Here is a 16,961-nt window from a genome sequence, read left to right as displayed (position 1 = left end):
AGCGAGCGAAATGGCTTTTCTTGTATTTTTGAAAATCTTGATCTGGCTGCATCTTGTTGTAAAAACACAAGATGACACAATGATCAGCGTCTTAGAAAGGAACATGTAAAACAGGAATCTTCTGCCATGCTCTCAAAACGAACCATAAAGCATACTGTAAATGATATTGTAATTTATTAGGGAAACCTGAGACACTTAAAGCAGATAATGTAGAAACATTAGCATCAAAATAAATTAGATCGAGTTACATTTTATTAACAAACTCACATTTTTTTTTAGAAGCATATAAAAATGCATTCAACTGCATAGAAATTTTACAACTGTTCGAAAATTAAAACTTTCCGTGTCACTTCTCTTCTTTTCTCTAATTGTGGGAGAGAGAAGAGAGAGAGAATCAGGCAGAGGTATACAATTCTGCTTCTACTTACAGCATAATACAATCAGATATACATCAAATAAACACAATATTACAATGTACAATTGCACAAAAGGCTGCAAACGAACAGCGCGCATCTGAAGTGTCTCTGAAGGAAATAATGCATTATTTATCGGCTTTAAGATATCGGCCAAATTTTCTTATCAGGCCGATACCGATAACAGAAAAAATGAGCCGATATGGGCCGATACCGATATGGTGGCCGATATATCGTGCATCCCTAATTTATATTGATAATTATCTGTGCAATTAACTCAAACATAGAAGATTTAACATGATATATCAACACTCAAATTTAAAGAAATTTCTCAAAAAACAAAACATTCTAGAAATAAATTGTGTAAAGGCATTCAATACCAACTTAAATTCTCTTCAGTTCCCCTACGCACTTCTCAAGTTTTTCGTGCAATGGTCCCCAGTTTTTACACTCTATAAAAGATAATAAAAGTATGCAAAATATAACAAAACCAAAACATTATTTCAGAATGAAATGAACAAAGAGAGTAAAGTTATCAGAGAAAAATACTAAACATGAAAACTTAAGATACCTGAACGCAAACCCATTAGTTTTTGAATGACCCTCTCAAGTTTTTCTTGGTGTTGTAAGCAATTAACACAACCTGGGTGGGGGTTAAAAAGATTGACAGGTTTGAAAATATTAGACACTGAATTAGAAAATGTACTGCATGCTCTCTAAGATGATAACAACCATCTAAATTCACCTGCTTCATGTGATCCTTCAGCTGGATGCACAGCATCACTCTCTACTGTAGACAGAGCGGGTGCTATAGACACAAATACAAGAAATAAGTCACAGCGGAAATGTTAAATAAAAAAGCCATCATATTTCAAACACATTTGCTACAAAGGTTTAGTCTAGTCAAGATTTCTGTTGAACAATATGCGAGTAATTGGGAAAATAATAATAATTACAAATGCAGCAAATTATTATATATGGTTTTATGTTTACCAGTGATGACAAAAACCATTTACTCCAATCTATTAAAAACAGTGCCAACTAATCCTGTGGTACAAGAGAAAACTTTTATCTTATATTAGCACAGTTAAGAGTGGCTCTTAATTGGCTCTTTGGAGAAAGCAAACTTATTCAATCCAGGACAGAGAGAGAGAGAGATGGACAACAGACGACAAGTACATTAAAGGTCTAGTTTGAGAAACAGACTTCTCAGAGGTTCAATAAATCCATGTTTGAGATGGTCAGAACAGTTTGATCATAAGATCCATGAAAAGTGCCCAATGTGGTCCTAATGAACAGAATAACAGAATTTACTTGAAACCAATAGTAATTTGCAATTTTGCAACATTTTATAATTTCTTAACTGTAATAATGTTTGACCAATTTAATGCAACCCAACTGGTAGTGTATATTTAATAAGAGGATTTTTTTTTTTAGCTGTATACTTTATTTTTTATTATTATTTTTTTTTTTCCATCTATAATTAATATGGTGCATTCTCTTATGGTGCCATGGATGCCAATGTACCAGCCTATAATTGAGTTTGAACAGCCCTATAAAATCTCCATTTCAAAACGAATGAAAAGAATCAATGGGGAGACATGCACACACAACTCCCGTAGAACCATTAATTAAAAAGACTTCGACAAAAAGCTCCCAAATGCACCAGTCCTTTCAGCAAGGCTATTACTGCGCACTTCACAAAGATATCAATCAGTCTGGATTACAGCTAGTCAGACAGGAAGCTATCATGCAAATAAGAAATGTTCAAGGCTGTGTTTAATGACTCAATTTTCTAGCCCAGTTTCCTGGCGGCTTCATACAACAATATGCAATTTTTTGCAATAATGATATATTGGGAGATATCCTTTTTGAGATCTGTCCATGTTGCTTAAGGCAAAGGGTGGCTATTTTCCACATTTTAGAGACTATAATATTCTAGAATATTGCTTTGATACACCCAAAGCTTTTTAAACACCACATCTTATCATTTTTAAATAAACAAACATTGCCATTTACAATAAACAGTTTTAAAAAGGTAAAATAAAGCCTTTGAGTGGTATCGTACAAAGCAATATAAAAAATGAAACAATTAGTCTTTATCAAAATACAATAACTCCTATTAATAGTTAATGCTGTATTATCTTGTAACCCACCACCACATGAGGGAATACACCAGAGAAAAGTATTGTATTAGTACTTTTGTTTGGCTTTTAGTTTGCTTTTATTAAAGATTTTGAGGTTTAAAAGTGTTGCAGACCATCTGAAAATATTAGAGATATTTCTGTTATTTATCAAGTAATACTCACTAATACACTTAGCATCCCTTTAATTAATAAAGGTAAATTTAAAAAAAAAAGGACAAATGACCGCACCAATTCTTTTTCTCTTTGCCGAAGGCAAACCATCATTGTTCAAATGCTTTTGGCCCACACTGGGAAGCAGTGAATTCCTCGTCCTCATACCTTTCATAGATAAAATTAAAGGAAATAATGACAAAGCATTACATAAAATCAGAGCCCTTCTTTTACATAATCATTTTGTCTATGTATTTACTGGGTATAAATGTTGCATTAAATATGAAATCAGCAAATGTGATATTAACCAAATTTGAAGACGCACATCAAGGAAAAACCATCACTTTGAAAAGTACCTGGTAATCCTGACGGTTTATTACTAGGCCGAGTCTGAACGGTTTCTACAGAGGATCGTGTAGTCTGAGGTGTCTTGAGAGCCAGTCTTTTACGGGATGGCGGCTGTAGTCCTGATGGTTTCATTTGTGGTATAGCAGAGCCTGAAGGTTTTGCAACTGCAACCACATTACAGCTTACAGAATACATCATTTATTTTAATATATATATATATATATATATATATATATATATATATATATTATCATTAGTAATATAAAAAAAAGTTATGTACATTACTACGGTTCAAAACTTTGGGGTTTTTACGTCTTTTATGCTCAACATGGCAGCTTTGATCAAAAATACAGTAAAAACCTTAATATTAGGAAATATCATTACAAAACAAGTGTTTTTATTTTTAATATTCTTTAAAGGGGTCATATGACGTTGCTAAAAATAACATTATTTTGTGTATTTGGTGTAATGAAATGTGTTTATGCGGTTTAAAGTTCAAAAAACACATTATTTTCCACATACTGTGCCTTCGTCGATTTTTACAAAGCTCATCGGTCTGAAAAGCGAGGTGTGCTCTGATTGGCCAGCTATCCAGTGCGTTGTGATTGCCCGAATACCTCAAGCTTGTGACGGAAATGTTACGCCCCTTACCATACTGTGATGCCCTGTCCAGCTGGAGCGACGATTCAAAAACATGAAAACCCATTATAAACGAGGCATTTGTTGCATCCAGTGGGGACATAATTAAGGATTATAATGACTTATACTGTGTAAACATAAAATCATGTCTGCATTTGTGATCGAGAAATGACAAACAACAAGCGCTACTCTACACTGCTCAAAACTCGCGTTTGAATCGTCAGTGGCAAATCCTTTAAATGAAGACGTACTTACAGTCTGAGAGTCAGAACAGCCGGCATTGTAGTCTACTCTCCCAGGATCAGGAAACAGTCCTCCATAAAATGTGCTGCACACATCTGGATATTTGGGTTAAACTGTTCTGGAACAGTGTTGTAAATACAACTTAACCACTGATTTCTAGTTGTGTCCTCTTTTGGAAGACCAAACAAAGTAGTTTCGCTTTCACAACGAAACACAGCGTCACACACGGCGGGCTAGAGTGAGGAACGGCTGGGGGCTTGAGAACGGCGCGGCCGGCGGATTCGACGAAGGAGCAACCGGTGGGCTTGCAGCAACCACATGTGACGATCCCGGGCTGGACTCCACTTTGTCCATGGTGAAAGCCGATCCGGCGAATCACAGAGCGAAGTTGATGTATTTCCTCAGCGACCAGCACGGATCAGCTCTAGGCATGATGAAGCAGATATCGTCCTCTTTTGGAAGACCAAACAAAGTAGTTTCGCTTTCACAACGAAGCACACAGCGTCTTCACGACATGGCGGCAGCGGCAACAATACTACAGCGAGAATAAAAGTTACTCCTTTCTTTGCGTGAACATTTGGGCGGCGTTATGCAAATCTTCCCACATAGTGACGTAGACATGTGGGGGCATGTTAGAACGAAGCATTTTAGGTAGGCGTGGCTGACTCTTAACTTTTATAAAGAATATCTCTTTGGATTTGAAACTTTAGTCTTTGCAACTTTACAGATCTTCTTTATGCACCAAGAGCTAGTAACACTAAACAGAAAAAATGAAAATCGCATCATATGACCCCTTTAACATTTTATCTTTTCGTGTGATGGCAACACACACACACAAGCAATTTTCAGCAGTCATTACTTCAGTGTCACATCATCCTTCAAATATCATTATAATATGCTGATTTGGTGCTCAAGAATTTCTTAATATTTTATCAATGTTTAAAAAATTTGTGCTGCTTAAATCTTTTTTTTGGAAACTTAATATCAGAATTCTTTTAATAAATTGAAAGCTCAAAAGAACAGCATTTATAGAAATCTTTTGTAACATTACACGTCTTTACTGTCACATTTGATCAATTAAGGCATCCTTAATGAATAAAAGCGTTTTAAATTTGTGCAAAAAACAAAAAAACTGACCTTCAATTTTTGAACAATAATATAATTATGTACATGTATGAAATGTGTTTAAAAAAAGTGTATAAGCCACTCACCAGCAGTGAAGTTATATCCAGTGACAGAAGAAACCATAGAGGTCTGTTTTCAATAAAAAAAAGTATCCATTTTAACCATACACAAGACCAATGTTTGTAAGCAGCTGACTGCTTTATAGCAACATAAAGCATCGAGTTTCCTACCTTAACAGTGCTAGCTGATGCTGCGCTCTTGACAGGTGCGATGTTCTTCCCCTTGTTCATCTGTACAGTCTTCCTGCTGCCAAGCAGTGTGGTGGGTGATGTGTCAGGCTGATGCGGGGCTGGCGGCCCTTGGATTGTCTTTGGTTTGATCGCTACTAAGGAGTTTATTGACAACTGTGGCCTTGGAGGAAGACTGGATTTGGGATAACTCAGCTTAGAGGAAAGCTGAGGAAGCCGTCTTTTGATTGGAGGTTTTGTGGGAGGTTTGTTCTCATTTGCTGGTTCTGATGTACTGTGAGTGACTTTCTGATTCTGGCTTGAGCGCTCAGTCACCTGCACAGCATCAGTTCCATCATGATTACTAGCACAAACAAGCTCATCATTCGACTGGGCCTCGATGCTGTTGATCACACACAGCCTCTTTCTCATAGGTGTGGGCTTCACGTCTCTCAGTATCTCAAATCTGGATTCTTTTCCAAAAACAATAGGTGTGGATGTAACCAGGAAGCTTGTCTTCATATCCAGTGTATCATCCAAACAAAAAATACTGTTTCTGCTGATATTTCCCACATCAGAAGAGGGAATGGACTCAGCATCCGCCAAGCCAAGTCTTGATGTTTTTTTTTCGTGAGGCTCCTCTGCTTTAAGCTCAGAAGCATCATCAGGAGCATCTACGGAGCAAACAAAATCTGTGGTGCTTATCCCAACTTCGGTTTCTCTGCTGTTAGAGGCTGGTTTAGTGATACCTACAGAGTTAGAAGCATCATTAACCTGGTCAGCTAATTCTGTGCTTGAGGGCTTAATTTCAACAGTGGTGTCCTTCAAAACTGTAACTTCTGGGTGAGTAAGATCAGTGGTTGTATTATGTTTAGTCGTCTCAGCTGGTTTTATAGTAGCTGAGCTCGATTGTTCAACCTCACCAGAGGGCTGAAGAGGAGCACTGGCTATTTGCTCCACAATATCAACAGTTACATTGACTTTTAAATCAGTTTCCTCTGTGTTTTTTATTTTATCAGCCTCAGTAGAGTTAAAACTACGATCTAGTTTTTCTTGTGACCGAATATCTTTAGTTTCTTCAAGTTTTTCATTTGGCTGTTCTGTAGTAGTGTTTAATGGTTCATTGTTATCAACAGATGAACTGGTTTTAGAGTGTGCGCGGTCTAGATTAGGAATATCCACAGTTGCATTAACCCCAGTGTCAGGTCCCTCTTTAGGGTCATGTGACTGTACCAGGTCAACAGTGGTGTTTCCTGACTCAGTCTTTATATTAGGAACATCAAGATCCACTGTTGAATTAAGACTAGGGTTGGACGACTCCTCTGGCTCTTGAGACTCAAAAGTGTTGTTCTTCTCTCTGATGTTGTGCAGATCAACAGTCGCATTAATACCAGCGTCAGACCATTCTTTCGAGTCTTGGGTCACATCAAATGTGCTGTTCTTCAACTCAACACTCATGAATTCAGATTTCTCTAAAGATGTAGTGGATACCGTGGCATCATTGCAGTCCCCATTTGCTTTGCCCGCTGTTGCACTGGTAATGTCTTTCTCATTCTGTGGTGATCTAGTAGACGTGCTTCCATTTGCCAACTGACAGTGCGCTCCAAGAGAGCAATTAAGACCAGAGTCATTGGTAGCCTCTTTTCTTGGAGCTAAAATGCCTTCATCCTTATTTTTTGTTTGATTTTCTGATGGCGTGCAAGCAGGGGAATTCAACACAGTTCCTGCTTCATTTGAAAGAATCGGCGGGCTGGCGGTGTCATCAAGAAATCCAGACACTTGGGGAAAAGGTTCATCTGCAATTGAATAGAAACTAGAACACAGATCTGGCAATTTGATAGACTGGTAAGAGGAGACAGGTTGTTGAAGGGACGATCCACCCAATACATTGCCACCGGCCTGGGCAAGCTTCCGCCTTAGAAAGCTCTCCATTGCAATAGCAGGGCAGGTCTCTGAAAGGAATAAAAAGTCTATGAATTTTTTTGTGGCTTCCTGAAACCTACTTACTGGCAATCACACATCTCACAAAGGATGACACGTGTTACAAAAGGAAGCATCAGGTTGAATTCCTTAAATACTGGTCTAAATTTAAACATTTAGCATAGAAGAATCCAGATGTGTCATATAAACATGTCTGATAATAGTGCTGGTTGTATAACATTACATAACAGATCACAAATACGAAAAGACTTTGTGACTGACAACTGCAAGGAATGTTTTGTTATGGTAACACAAAAACCCTTGGCACGGAAAATAAGCACTAAGCGATTTACGAGAACACACTTAATACAATTTCTAGACAAATAAACAGATCATAATATTTAGGAAGCATTGTCGTCTTCTTACCAGATATCTAAACAGGCCGAGTGTTTGATATTTCCGAGTCGATTTGAAAACTGGGACATTCTAGTCATTGGGAGACACGCTCAGTCCTCGACCAATCAGAGCGACGATCTGTGTGGTGTCAGAAAAATCACAGCGCCCCCCAGTGCTGGCAGTCACGTAGAACGATCATTATTATTATTTATTTCCATATTTATTATTTACTATAACTTCGCCAATAACTAGTATGAAGTAATTATTATGAAATTATTTTTAATTGTTGTAGAGCACCATAAAGGATATAAAATATTTATCTTATATAATTTCCTTAGCTTTTTGCTCAGATAGATCACTGTATCTTCTCCAAATATTCATTTCGTTTGAAAATTAAGAGGCTGGGAGGACACTTAAATCTGCAATAGAATATGAAGTGAAATATTTGTTTATAATATTTAGGCACATCAATCATAACTCCTTCAAAATCAGCCAGAAAACGTGGAGTTATGATTGATGATCAGCTTACTTTCTCAGACCACATTGCTAAAACTGTCCGGTCCTGCAGATTTGCTTTATTCAACATCAAGAAGATCAGGCCCTTTCTTTCGGAACATGCTTCACAACTCCTTGTTCAAGCTCTTGTTCTGTCCAGGCTGGACTATTGCAATGCTCTCTTGGCAGGTCTTCCAGCCAGTTCTATCAAACCTTTACAATTAATCCAGAACAGGGCAGCAAGATTAATTTTTAATGAGCCAAAATAGCTGCTGGCATAAAATTCAAGGCATTGATGTTTGCCTTCAAAACCACCGCTGGCTCTGCACCCCTTTACCTAAATTCATTACTTCAGACTTCTGTGCCCTCTAGAAGCTTGCGTTCTGCAAGTGAACGGTGCATTACAGTGCCATCTCAAAGAAGCACAAAATGACTTTCACTGACTTTTACATTAACTGTTCCCTCCTGGTGGAATGACCTGCCAAACTCAATCCGAGCAGCTGAGTCCTTAACCATCTTCAAGAAACGACTAACAACACATCTCTTCCATCTTTATTTGACCCTCTAACTCTAGCACTCTCTATTCTAATTCTATTCTTTAAAAAAAAAACACTTGCTTTCTAATCTTTTTGTATTCTATGTTTTCTTTTCATTTATTATACATTTAACAAAAGCAAAAAAGACCTCTAACACTAGCTTGCTCTATTCTTTTTCTATTCTATCTGTTTTTTTTTTATTTATATAATAATAAAAAAAACCTTGCTACGTGTACTGCGTTAGGCTAACTGAGACTTGTTATAGCACCTGTATATCATTGCTCTTTTGTTGATTTTGATTGCTTCCATTGTCCTCATATGTAAGTCTCTTTGGATAAAAGCGTCTGCTAAATGACTAAATGTAATGTAATAATAAATCGCTGTCACAAATAACGGTAGCCTAGTGAAATCGTGATATAGGCAACATAAATTTATTGAATTTGTTATGAATGGTTGCCCACATTACAGGCTGTTATAAATACTTCTCAGTTTAAAACATCACAGAAAATCTTTACTCTGTTCTTGTTACAATATATTTTATATCCCTAAAAATCTGAGTAAAATTCCAATATTACATTATAGCGTGCATGTACTTTTATTAACTTAATGTGCTTGCATATAATGTGGGAATTGTTGATGCATTTATGCCGCATCTTTTTTATTATAATTATTTTTATTTCAGTGCATGTCAAGAAAACGTGTCATATCCACATACATTCAACACAAACTGTATAAAAACATTTAATAAAAATAATTAAATGCCGGACATCAAGGTATAGGCCTATCATATTAAGTAATACGATTTTTTTTTTCGTTAATATTCATACATTGAAAATAAACAGAAATGACTGTTTGGAAATGGGTAAAATTGTGTAGTAATTTACTCCACTTTGACTGACGAACGTTTATGACATCCTAGGGCAAGTTAGGGAAGAAATGTTAATGTCTATGTAGTGACTCCTGCTCTCTCTATAGGCTACTTCCACCACAAAATTATGATTTGCTATTATTGAACGATTTCACGTTTCTGTCATTCTGCAGTAATTGTTTTGTGTACTGATTGTTATGCACGAGTTATGAACTCACAAAAGAAAAAATACCTAATTCTTATTTTCAATCATTACTGGTTAAATTACCTTTTTTTAAATTGCACACACACACACACACACACACACACACACGGTATTAGAATGTGTATCTGGTCAAAAGAAACCAACATGATATCTAAATAAATACAACTACTTAATCAGACAACAATGACTTAATCACATTTCTAATATTGACTTTCACTGCAAGGCTGAAGAGTTGCATCATGCTCTGGGAAAAGGGGTAATGCCTAGGAAGGTCCTGTGGGTATTGTAGTTTTGGTGGCTGAGCCGTATCGAGACACTGACATATGCGTTTAAAATATGAGCAACAGCTGAACTAGAAAGAACAATGCATTCATGACTGAGATTTCATTTTAAAATGACTAAATTCAGATAAGGTTACACAACACCACCGAGGTGGCCTTTCAGAAATATACATTCAATGTATGAACTTCAATTTAATTTGAAAACAGCGATTTCAGATGATGGCGAGACTTCTTGACAACGACATCGTCTAACATAAAACAGCTTTCATCCACTTGAGCCTCTTAATTAAACAAATTCGATTGCAATTTCATCGGGAAACCATGTGGACAGCATGGGGTCAGGGGATCTCGCGCACAGCATTCCATTGGAGATCCTTCAGGGATTATAAGGATCTTCGCCCGCTTCATAACAACCTAGAGATCCTAAAATGACAAAACCAGGTACATTCAATGTATGAACTTCAATTTAATTTGAAAACAGCGATTTCAGATGATGGCGAGACTTCTTGACAACGACATCGTCTAACATAAAACAGCTTTCATCCACTTGAGCCTCTTAAACAAATTCGATTGCAATTTCATCGGGAAACCATGTGGACAGCATGGGGTCAGGGGATCTCGCGCACAGCATTCCATTGGAGATCCTTCAGGGATTATAAGGATCTTCGCCCGCTTCATAACAACCTAGAGATCCTAAAATGACAAAACCAGGACACACACACACACCGTTAGAAACTATTACATAACATTTGATGTGCTCAGTCTTTTTTCGGGATCCCCGGTTCCCTCCGGTCGTGTTTACGGCGCACAATCCATCACATGACTGACTGCAATTCCCGTCAGTCCTCTTGACGCATGCGCACGCCGCGCTGTCTGGCGGTGGTAAACAGACGTCAGAAGGGAGTCTTCGCCTCGAGTCAAAACAAAACAAAACAAGAAAGATCTACGAGGAATAGCTGTTTGTCTATCTCCATTAACAACAGAAGGGAAGCGAATTCGCGTTAATTTCAACAGACGACCAAGTTATTGAAGAGAAGCGGGTTTCTTCGACTTTTACCGGAGGGATATTAACTCATAAAAACTGGAGTTGGCTAACTAGGTGGCTCTCTCAGTAACGTTAGTAAAACTACGCTTGCGAGTTTTGTCCCAGAGGCCGAGTGGCCGGCGGCTGAATTCAAGAAGCGGGCGGGCGACAGGTTTTTGTCTTTTCGAGGAATACGTCGACCGTAGTGGGATTCGGGAAGGCTTCAACGGGACGGACACGCTCGGCTTAGATGAGCCCGCGCGAGCATCGTGTGTAGCTGCGTCTCGAGGAACATGGCAGCCGGGGACACGCGCCAGCGCACAGCGCGGAGGACCGCGCAAACCTGAACGGCAATAACACAGGTTTTTATTGTATGGCAAAAACCGTAAAACTACCCGTTATGATCGAGCACTCCTGTAAGACATTATCTTGGTCTTTTTTTAAAATGTAATATTTTGATCGTTATGAATTAAGTCTTACGCACGGCTTCTTTTGGCGATTTAACTATCTTGCTTAACGCATTTGAGTGGAGACGCACAACCTTACGTTTCTATGTTTTTAACTGGCCGATTAATAAAATAATTGTTGACTTTGACAGGCAGCTGTAACAAGTAATCCCCATTCACTTGAATTCGTTTACAAGGACAGTATTCTTACATAGCATAGAAATACACTCAAGTTTACAAGGAAGATTATTGTACGATTTGGCGCTCTCATACTAAGGTGGTTTATCGCTTTTTGTAGAGTTTGTAAGTTGGTCTATATTTATTTATAGATTTACGTATTTTTCTTGTTCTAAAATCTAATTGCGAAAGTCAATCAACCATTCGCTGCAATAACAGAAACCAGCGGGAGGTGGTTATTTGAGCAATTACAGCGCATGTTATGATTGGTTTTGCGAGTTCACCTACTTAACTGCCTCAACGACCATTTCTTTTATTTTAGTATCTAAGAAAAGTTCATAATCATCCCGTGACTCCAGCGCGTGTTTTCCTGTGGTTTATCTCAGCAGCTGCTCTTGACAATCCAGCTGTTTAGATGTGTAGTGCATTTCCTTTGGTCCTTCTACATTAAACAAAGAGACCCCCTTCTATCCTCGTTTGCTCTATGTAAATCAGAAGGTTTATGTTAGTAACTATTAAGGAGATTATTTGGCCCCTTTAATCTCCAATCTGAGGATTAACTGATGCTATATTGGTGTGTTCAGATTATTACGAATGTGCTCCGTTACGCTTTAGACAGTCGCGGTTAAATTTAGTCCGGATAGTTTATGCTGTAGTGTTTCCAATATTAAGCAATAAAAAAAGAAATCGTTATTATTTTCTTATAAATAGTCGTACTCTTACTTCTAATCGCCCAGTCTGTTGGTTTATTGAATCGTGTTTTTAAAAACGTCGCATCAAAACTAGTTCACTGGAATCCAGCCTTCCTCTGAAATTATCTGGATTGCATCGCACAATGGAGGAAGAAAACGTACCCCCGATTGACCCAGATTTTGAGCCCCAGAGCAGACCGAGGTCATGTACATGGCCGCTGCCTAGACCCGACATCTCAGCTGTCAAAGCCGGGGGGGGCGACGGCTCAGAGTCTGCTGCTGGAACTCCGCCCACCGAGGAAGATAAACACGAGCCTCAGCCAATCACATCCGAGCCTGAGAAAGTCACCGTCTCTGAGGGCGGGGTTGGGGCCAGCAACCACACAGAGCTCCTCCCACAACTGGGTGCCCAGCTAACTTCATTATTAAAGATGAGAACAGGTATCTGAATTTGGGTTTGTTTGAAAAGGATAGTTCACACAAAAACATGACATTTATTCACCCTCATATTGTTCCAAACCCATCTTATCTTCATGAGAACACAAAAGAAGACATTGTAAGATGATCTGTCAGTCAACATCGGTGGGATCCAATGTTGACTTTCATTTTAAGGGCAAAAATGGTTGAAACATTCTTCAAACGTGCTTGTGTTCTGCAGAAGAAAGTATGTCATACAGGTTTGAAACAACATGAGGATGAGTAAATGATTGTTTTTTTGTTTTAATGAACTATTTCTTTCATTTCAATTACGGTTTTGCATTATTCTTTATGTAAAGCTGTGTATCCTAATGTGTTAATCTCCTTTTCTCGTTATTATTATTTTTTTTTTTAACAGGATTGTTCCCCATTCTTAAAACAACTTTGAAAACAGATGTGGCATATTGCCTGAACATATTCTCAAATTTTTGCCTCTGCATTTGCCATTGTACCTCAAATACATAAACTTCTTTGGCTAAGGACAACACGTGCTTGGCCTAGAAGTCTCATGTCAGAATTTTCAATTAAATGACTAAATCAAACCTCATACATGTCCCAAGTGCCAATGTCAACTGAAGAGTGTGCTGTTGGACACAGAGAACATGGTCTTGAAACATATTTTTTTTTCTCTTCTTTTGTCTTATATGTGCAACATTTTAGTTTTGAAATTTGCCGTTTTTTGGGGGCAATCTTGGACTAAAGCACACCTAATAAACAGCTAATCATGTTTATTACATTATTTGCCTATGATGCGTAGTGTAAGATGGAGATGGTACTCCTCCTTGATCTTCTTCCCCCTGATAATGGAACTCATTTGGCCAGGAGGATCAAACTCTGCAGCTTTTCTTGATGTGAACTTGTTTGTTGAACAGCTTTGGAGAAGTCAGAGCAGCTGAGATTGATGGAGTGGCTTCCACAGCTGACCTGACGTTGCTGTTGCTCTCAGCATGAAAACAACAAGGCATCACAGGAATGTTAAGTTGAGAACATTGAGTGGCGACGGTTTCACTGACCACAGCTGAACTGTTAAGGTGTGCTCTCTCTCTCTCTCATCGGAATGAAGCATCAAAGTTTCAAGGTGGTTTGGTGACGCTGTGGTGTTCAATGTGCAATTAGTTTGGCTTTTATGACCTCTCACAAAGGCGTTTTCTTTTGATGTGCTGAAGAGGCTGATAACTGAATGATGATTTAACTGTCTGCTCTTAAGTGTTTAATGATAACAACAGTATGAAGAAATGTGATTTTCCACAGGGCATTTTAATGCATTTTTAATCCTGCCAACAAGTTAAATGGTATAGTGTTATTGTTGGAAACTTGGAGCCCTTTTGCAGAATACAATATCTGAAGATTTTGTGTGTGTGTGTGCAGGAGGGTGTGTGTGTACATTTGTGTGCGTTCAAATATGTTTAATGCTCCCGAAACTTGATTCCAACACACTAACAACAGAATTCAAGGTTACACTGAATAATTTCATTTAAGCGCAGAAGAAAGTTTGTTTTCTGAGTTATACGTGAGTTTGAAGCTAATCTTGAAGAAACATGGCTACAGTAATGAGATGTTATGGTTCCTCTGGCATGTTTAATTGTGTCCACAGACGCACAGAAGAAAAACTATTTTCTCATTGTTCAGTTTTTCATAAACAGCACTACTCATATTTTATAAAATTTATTATTAAAGAACAAAAACAGTTGCATATATCGACTATAATTCTAATTTAGATTGGGGCGTTGTCATTAACAGACTAATAAAAAAACATGCTGTTAATGAGCTTTTTTAAAATCTGAGTAGAAGCTATTTGAGATCATTTTTAACGGTCATTTTCTATGTAATCTTTTATTTTTGTAAAAGATGAAATGCATATAGATTTTATACAATAACCAAAAGAACACTAATAACTGCATGTTGGATGTATGCATTGCAGTGCAGATAAGCTTTACAAAACCTTTACAGTTCTTCAAAAGTTTAAATTTGCTATAATTGTTTGTGCTAAATAGAAAAAAAAAATGATTTGCTTGGTTGCTTTTCTAAGTGTCTAGGCAATTATTTCATCTCAAAACGCAAGACTGATCCAACCGAAAATTATTAATGCAAGGTTTCAATCTCAGGGTTATGAAAAATAGTAATTAAAACAACTTCTGGAAGTAATGAGATAATCATGTTATGACTTCAATGCTCATGGCCTTTTCTAAATTGTGAAAGTCATTTATGCAAGCCAACGTCACATAGATATTTTAGCATTGCAGAAATATATCTAATCTTGCAGTTTATTATGAGAGATGTATCTTTTTTTTTTCTCTCTTGTTTTGGGTTATGGTGGGATGTAAAACTAACAAGTTGTGCATAGCCAATATACTGTATATGTACTTGATTGCTTTTTTTATTTTGTCCCCCCCATATTTTGTTAGTCCGAGGTCATTGAAAGCAGTTCAGCATAATAGAAATAAACCTAATCTGTTTAACGCAGACTGTTTTAAGTTTGTTTCATTGGTCCATTCATTTGACATAAGCAGAGGTGCAGGGCAATTACTGAAATTAACTTTTCCACGACATTCTAATTTATTGAGATGCACCTGTATTTGAAGAACTCCCCAATAAACTCCAATTGTAACAGCTTGTCAGATCAAACAACACACACAGACTTTTACCAGAAGAGTTCATGTAATTGCTTTTATAAAATCACAAGCTTCACATTTCTGCTTTTAAACATACTCCAAAACGCTTGTATTAATGCTGGAATATTTTAATGTAAGTCTGAATTCCTGGTGTGATTTTCTCAAAGAAATGTGAATGGAGATGTAGCACTAGATGGCAGGATTGCACTGTTTCAGACGCCATTATTACAAATGGATTCCCAACTGATTGAGTGCTCAGTCTGATACTCTGAAAATATAAACCATTTGAGTTAATTATTTGCATCCATAAAATTAATTTACTAAATCTAGACTATAAAAACCTTTATTTTCAGACTTGATGACTAAATAAATACAAGACACATTAATGAAGTTGCATATCTTTATAGAAAAAATAAGCTTTCACATTTTCAAAACTTTTGCTTATTTTTCAAGTTTTTTTTTTTCTTTTGGTTAGTTTAAATTTTTATAGTTCCTACATTTACGTGGTAAATAAACATTTTTGGCAATAGCCATGCTCGCTCAGTCTCCAGCGATGAGGCACAGTCCTCTTCCAGCTGAGGTGGTGGAGACAGTCTGGAAGTGTCCACGTTTCAGGGATGTGGCAGACCGCCATTCAAGAACAAGCATTTAAGACAGTCCCGCTTAAGGTCGAATGGCCGTGCTGCAGTCCTATTCTGCTCCTGACAAATGCCTCCGGATGTCCATTACCGTCGGTCGGCCTAGATGATGAACATCTTCCATTCTCAGCTTGAATTAAAGCAGTAGCACGAGGCTTAGCTCTGAGACTTCAGTCCAGTTTAACCAGGACTGACTCATCAGTAGTCAAAAGGCACCGTGCGCCCAGCACAGACTGCGGCTCCTGTACACATTTCTGCTGATTTACATACCTTGGTTTCTAAATCTAAACAGTTCAGACAAGAGCAAAACTGACACCAACAACATCACCCTCCCTCAAAATGACAAGATGCTAAAATAGCAACAGAAGTAATGCAATGTTGAAAAATAAACACATAAAACCAACCATAGGTGTCGCTCAAGTCATTCTGCCAACTGTAATTAGGTAACTAGACCGATGAGAGTTTAACACAGTACAGGTATTTGGCCTTGTCAACAAAACTGGACATTGAATATATTCATGGCATCAGAGGGGCCATCGCCTCTCTAAGCGGTTTGTAACAATGACAGCTGCCAGCTGCAACCACACTTGTAGGGTTTTGTGCAAAAGGTTCAGTGCAACAACAAAAAAAAAATTTTGTGCAGGTCAGTTATAGGATGGATAGTGACAGGCTTATAGTTCTGTCAGAAGTCCTTCATTTAATCTATACCAGCGTGTCAACATTAAAATCACATTTTAAGCTTATTCTGAGCTCCTTCTCACATAACAAGGTGAATTGAAATTTTTACATGGTAAAATATTTTAAAACAAGTCCTAATTGTTGTTGATCCAAATGTCTTCACCGGCGACGCCAGCACAACATTAACCTAAACTATCAAATGCATGCGGCCTATCAAAATTAAA

The 16,961-nt window shown here is 37.7% G+C and overlaps 1 protein-coding gene and 1 long non-coding RNA gene across 7 annotated transcripts; one reads left to right on the top strand and one right to left on the bottom strand.

Moving 5' to 3' along the window:
* Positions 1-288: 288 nt before the first annotated feature.
* Positions 289-7,722, bottom strand: LOC107560906 (uncharacterized). 6 transcript variants are annotated; one of them, XM_016245215.1, is made up of 9 exons: positions 7,639-7,722; positions 5,296-7,244; positions 5,152-5,194; positions 3,067-3,222; positions 2,789-2,878; positions 1,159-1,203; positions 985-1,056; positions 798-865; positions 289-364 (listed from the first exon to the last, which is right to left on the bottom strand). In XM_016245215.1, the coding sequence occupies exons 2-8, from the start codon at positions 7,222-7,224 to the stop codon at positions 798-800; spliced, it is 2,403 nt and encodes an 800-aa protein (XP_016100701.1). In that variant the 5' UTR covers positions 7,225-7,244; positions 7,639-7,722; the 3' UTR covers positions 289-364. The 6 variants fall into 6 exon arrangements, with proteins under 6 accessions (XP_016100701.1, XP_016100685.1, XP_016100710.1 ...); XM_016245199.1 differs by having other exon boundaries at positions 290-364; positions 1,159-1,221; XM_016245209.1 differs by having other exon boundaries at positions 301-364; positions 794-865; positions 1,159-1,221.
* Positions 7,723-12,701: 4,979 nt separating this feature from the next.
* LOC107560899 (uncharacterized) lies at positions 12,702-15,270 on the top strand. Its single transcript, XR_001605776.1, has 2 exons — positions 12,702-12,773; positions 13,168-15,270. It is a non-coding gene; the product is annotated as an uncharacterized lncRNA (long non-coding RNA).
* The last annotated feature ends 1,691 nt before the right edge of the window (positions 15,271-16,961 follow it).

Source organism: Sinocyclocheilus grahami, unplaced genomic scaffold, assembly GCF_001515645.1.
Source record: "Sinocyclocheilus grahami isolate Dianchi unplaced genomic scaffold, SAMN03320097.WGS_v1.1 scaffold23.1, whole genome shotgun sequence".
Lineage (NCBI taxonomy): Eukaryota > Metazoa > Chordata > Actinopteri > Cypriniformes > Cyprinidae > Sinocyclocheilus > Sinocyclocheilus grahami.
The sequence above is the reverse complement of the archived record's forward strand: the minus strand, read 5'-3'. Positions and strand labels throughout refer to the sequence as shown.

Coding starts and splice junctions, on each gene's coding strand:
- LOC107560906 (XM_016245199.1), bottom strand. CDS start 7,224: ATGGAGAGCTTTCTAAGGCGGAAGCTTGCCCAGGCCGGTGGCAATGTA. Junction 5,195..5,295: donor CATCAGCTAGCACTGTTAAG/GTAGGAAACTCG, acceptor TATTGAAAACAG/ACCTCTATGGTTTCTTCTGT. Junction 866..984: donor ACTAATGGGTTTGCGTTCAG/GTATCTTAAGTT, acceptor TATCTTTTATAG/AGTGTAAAAACTGGGGACCA.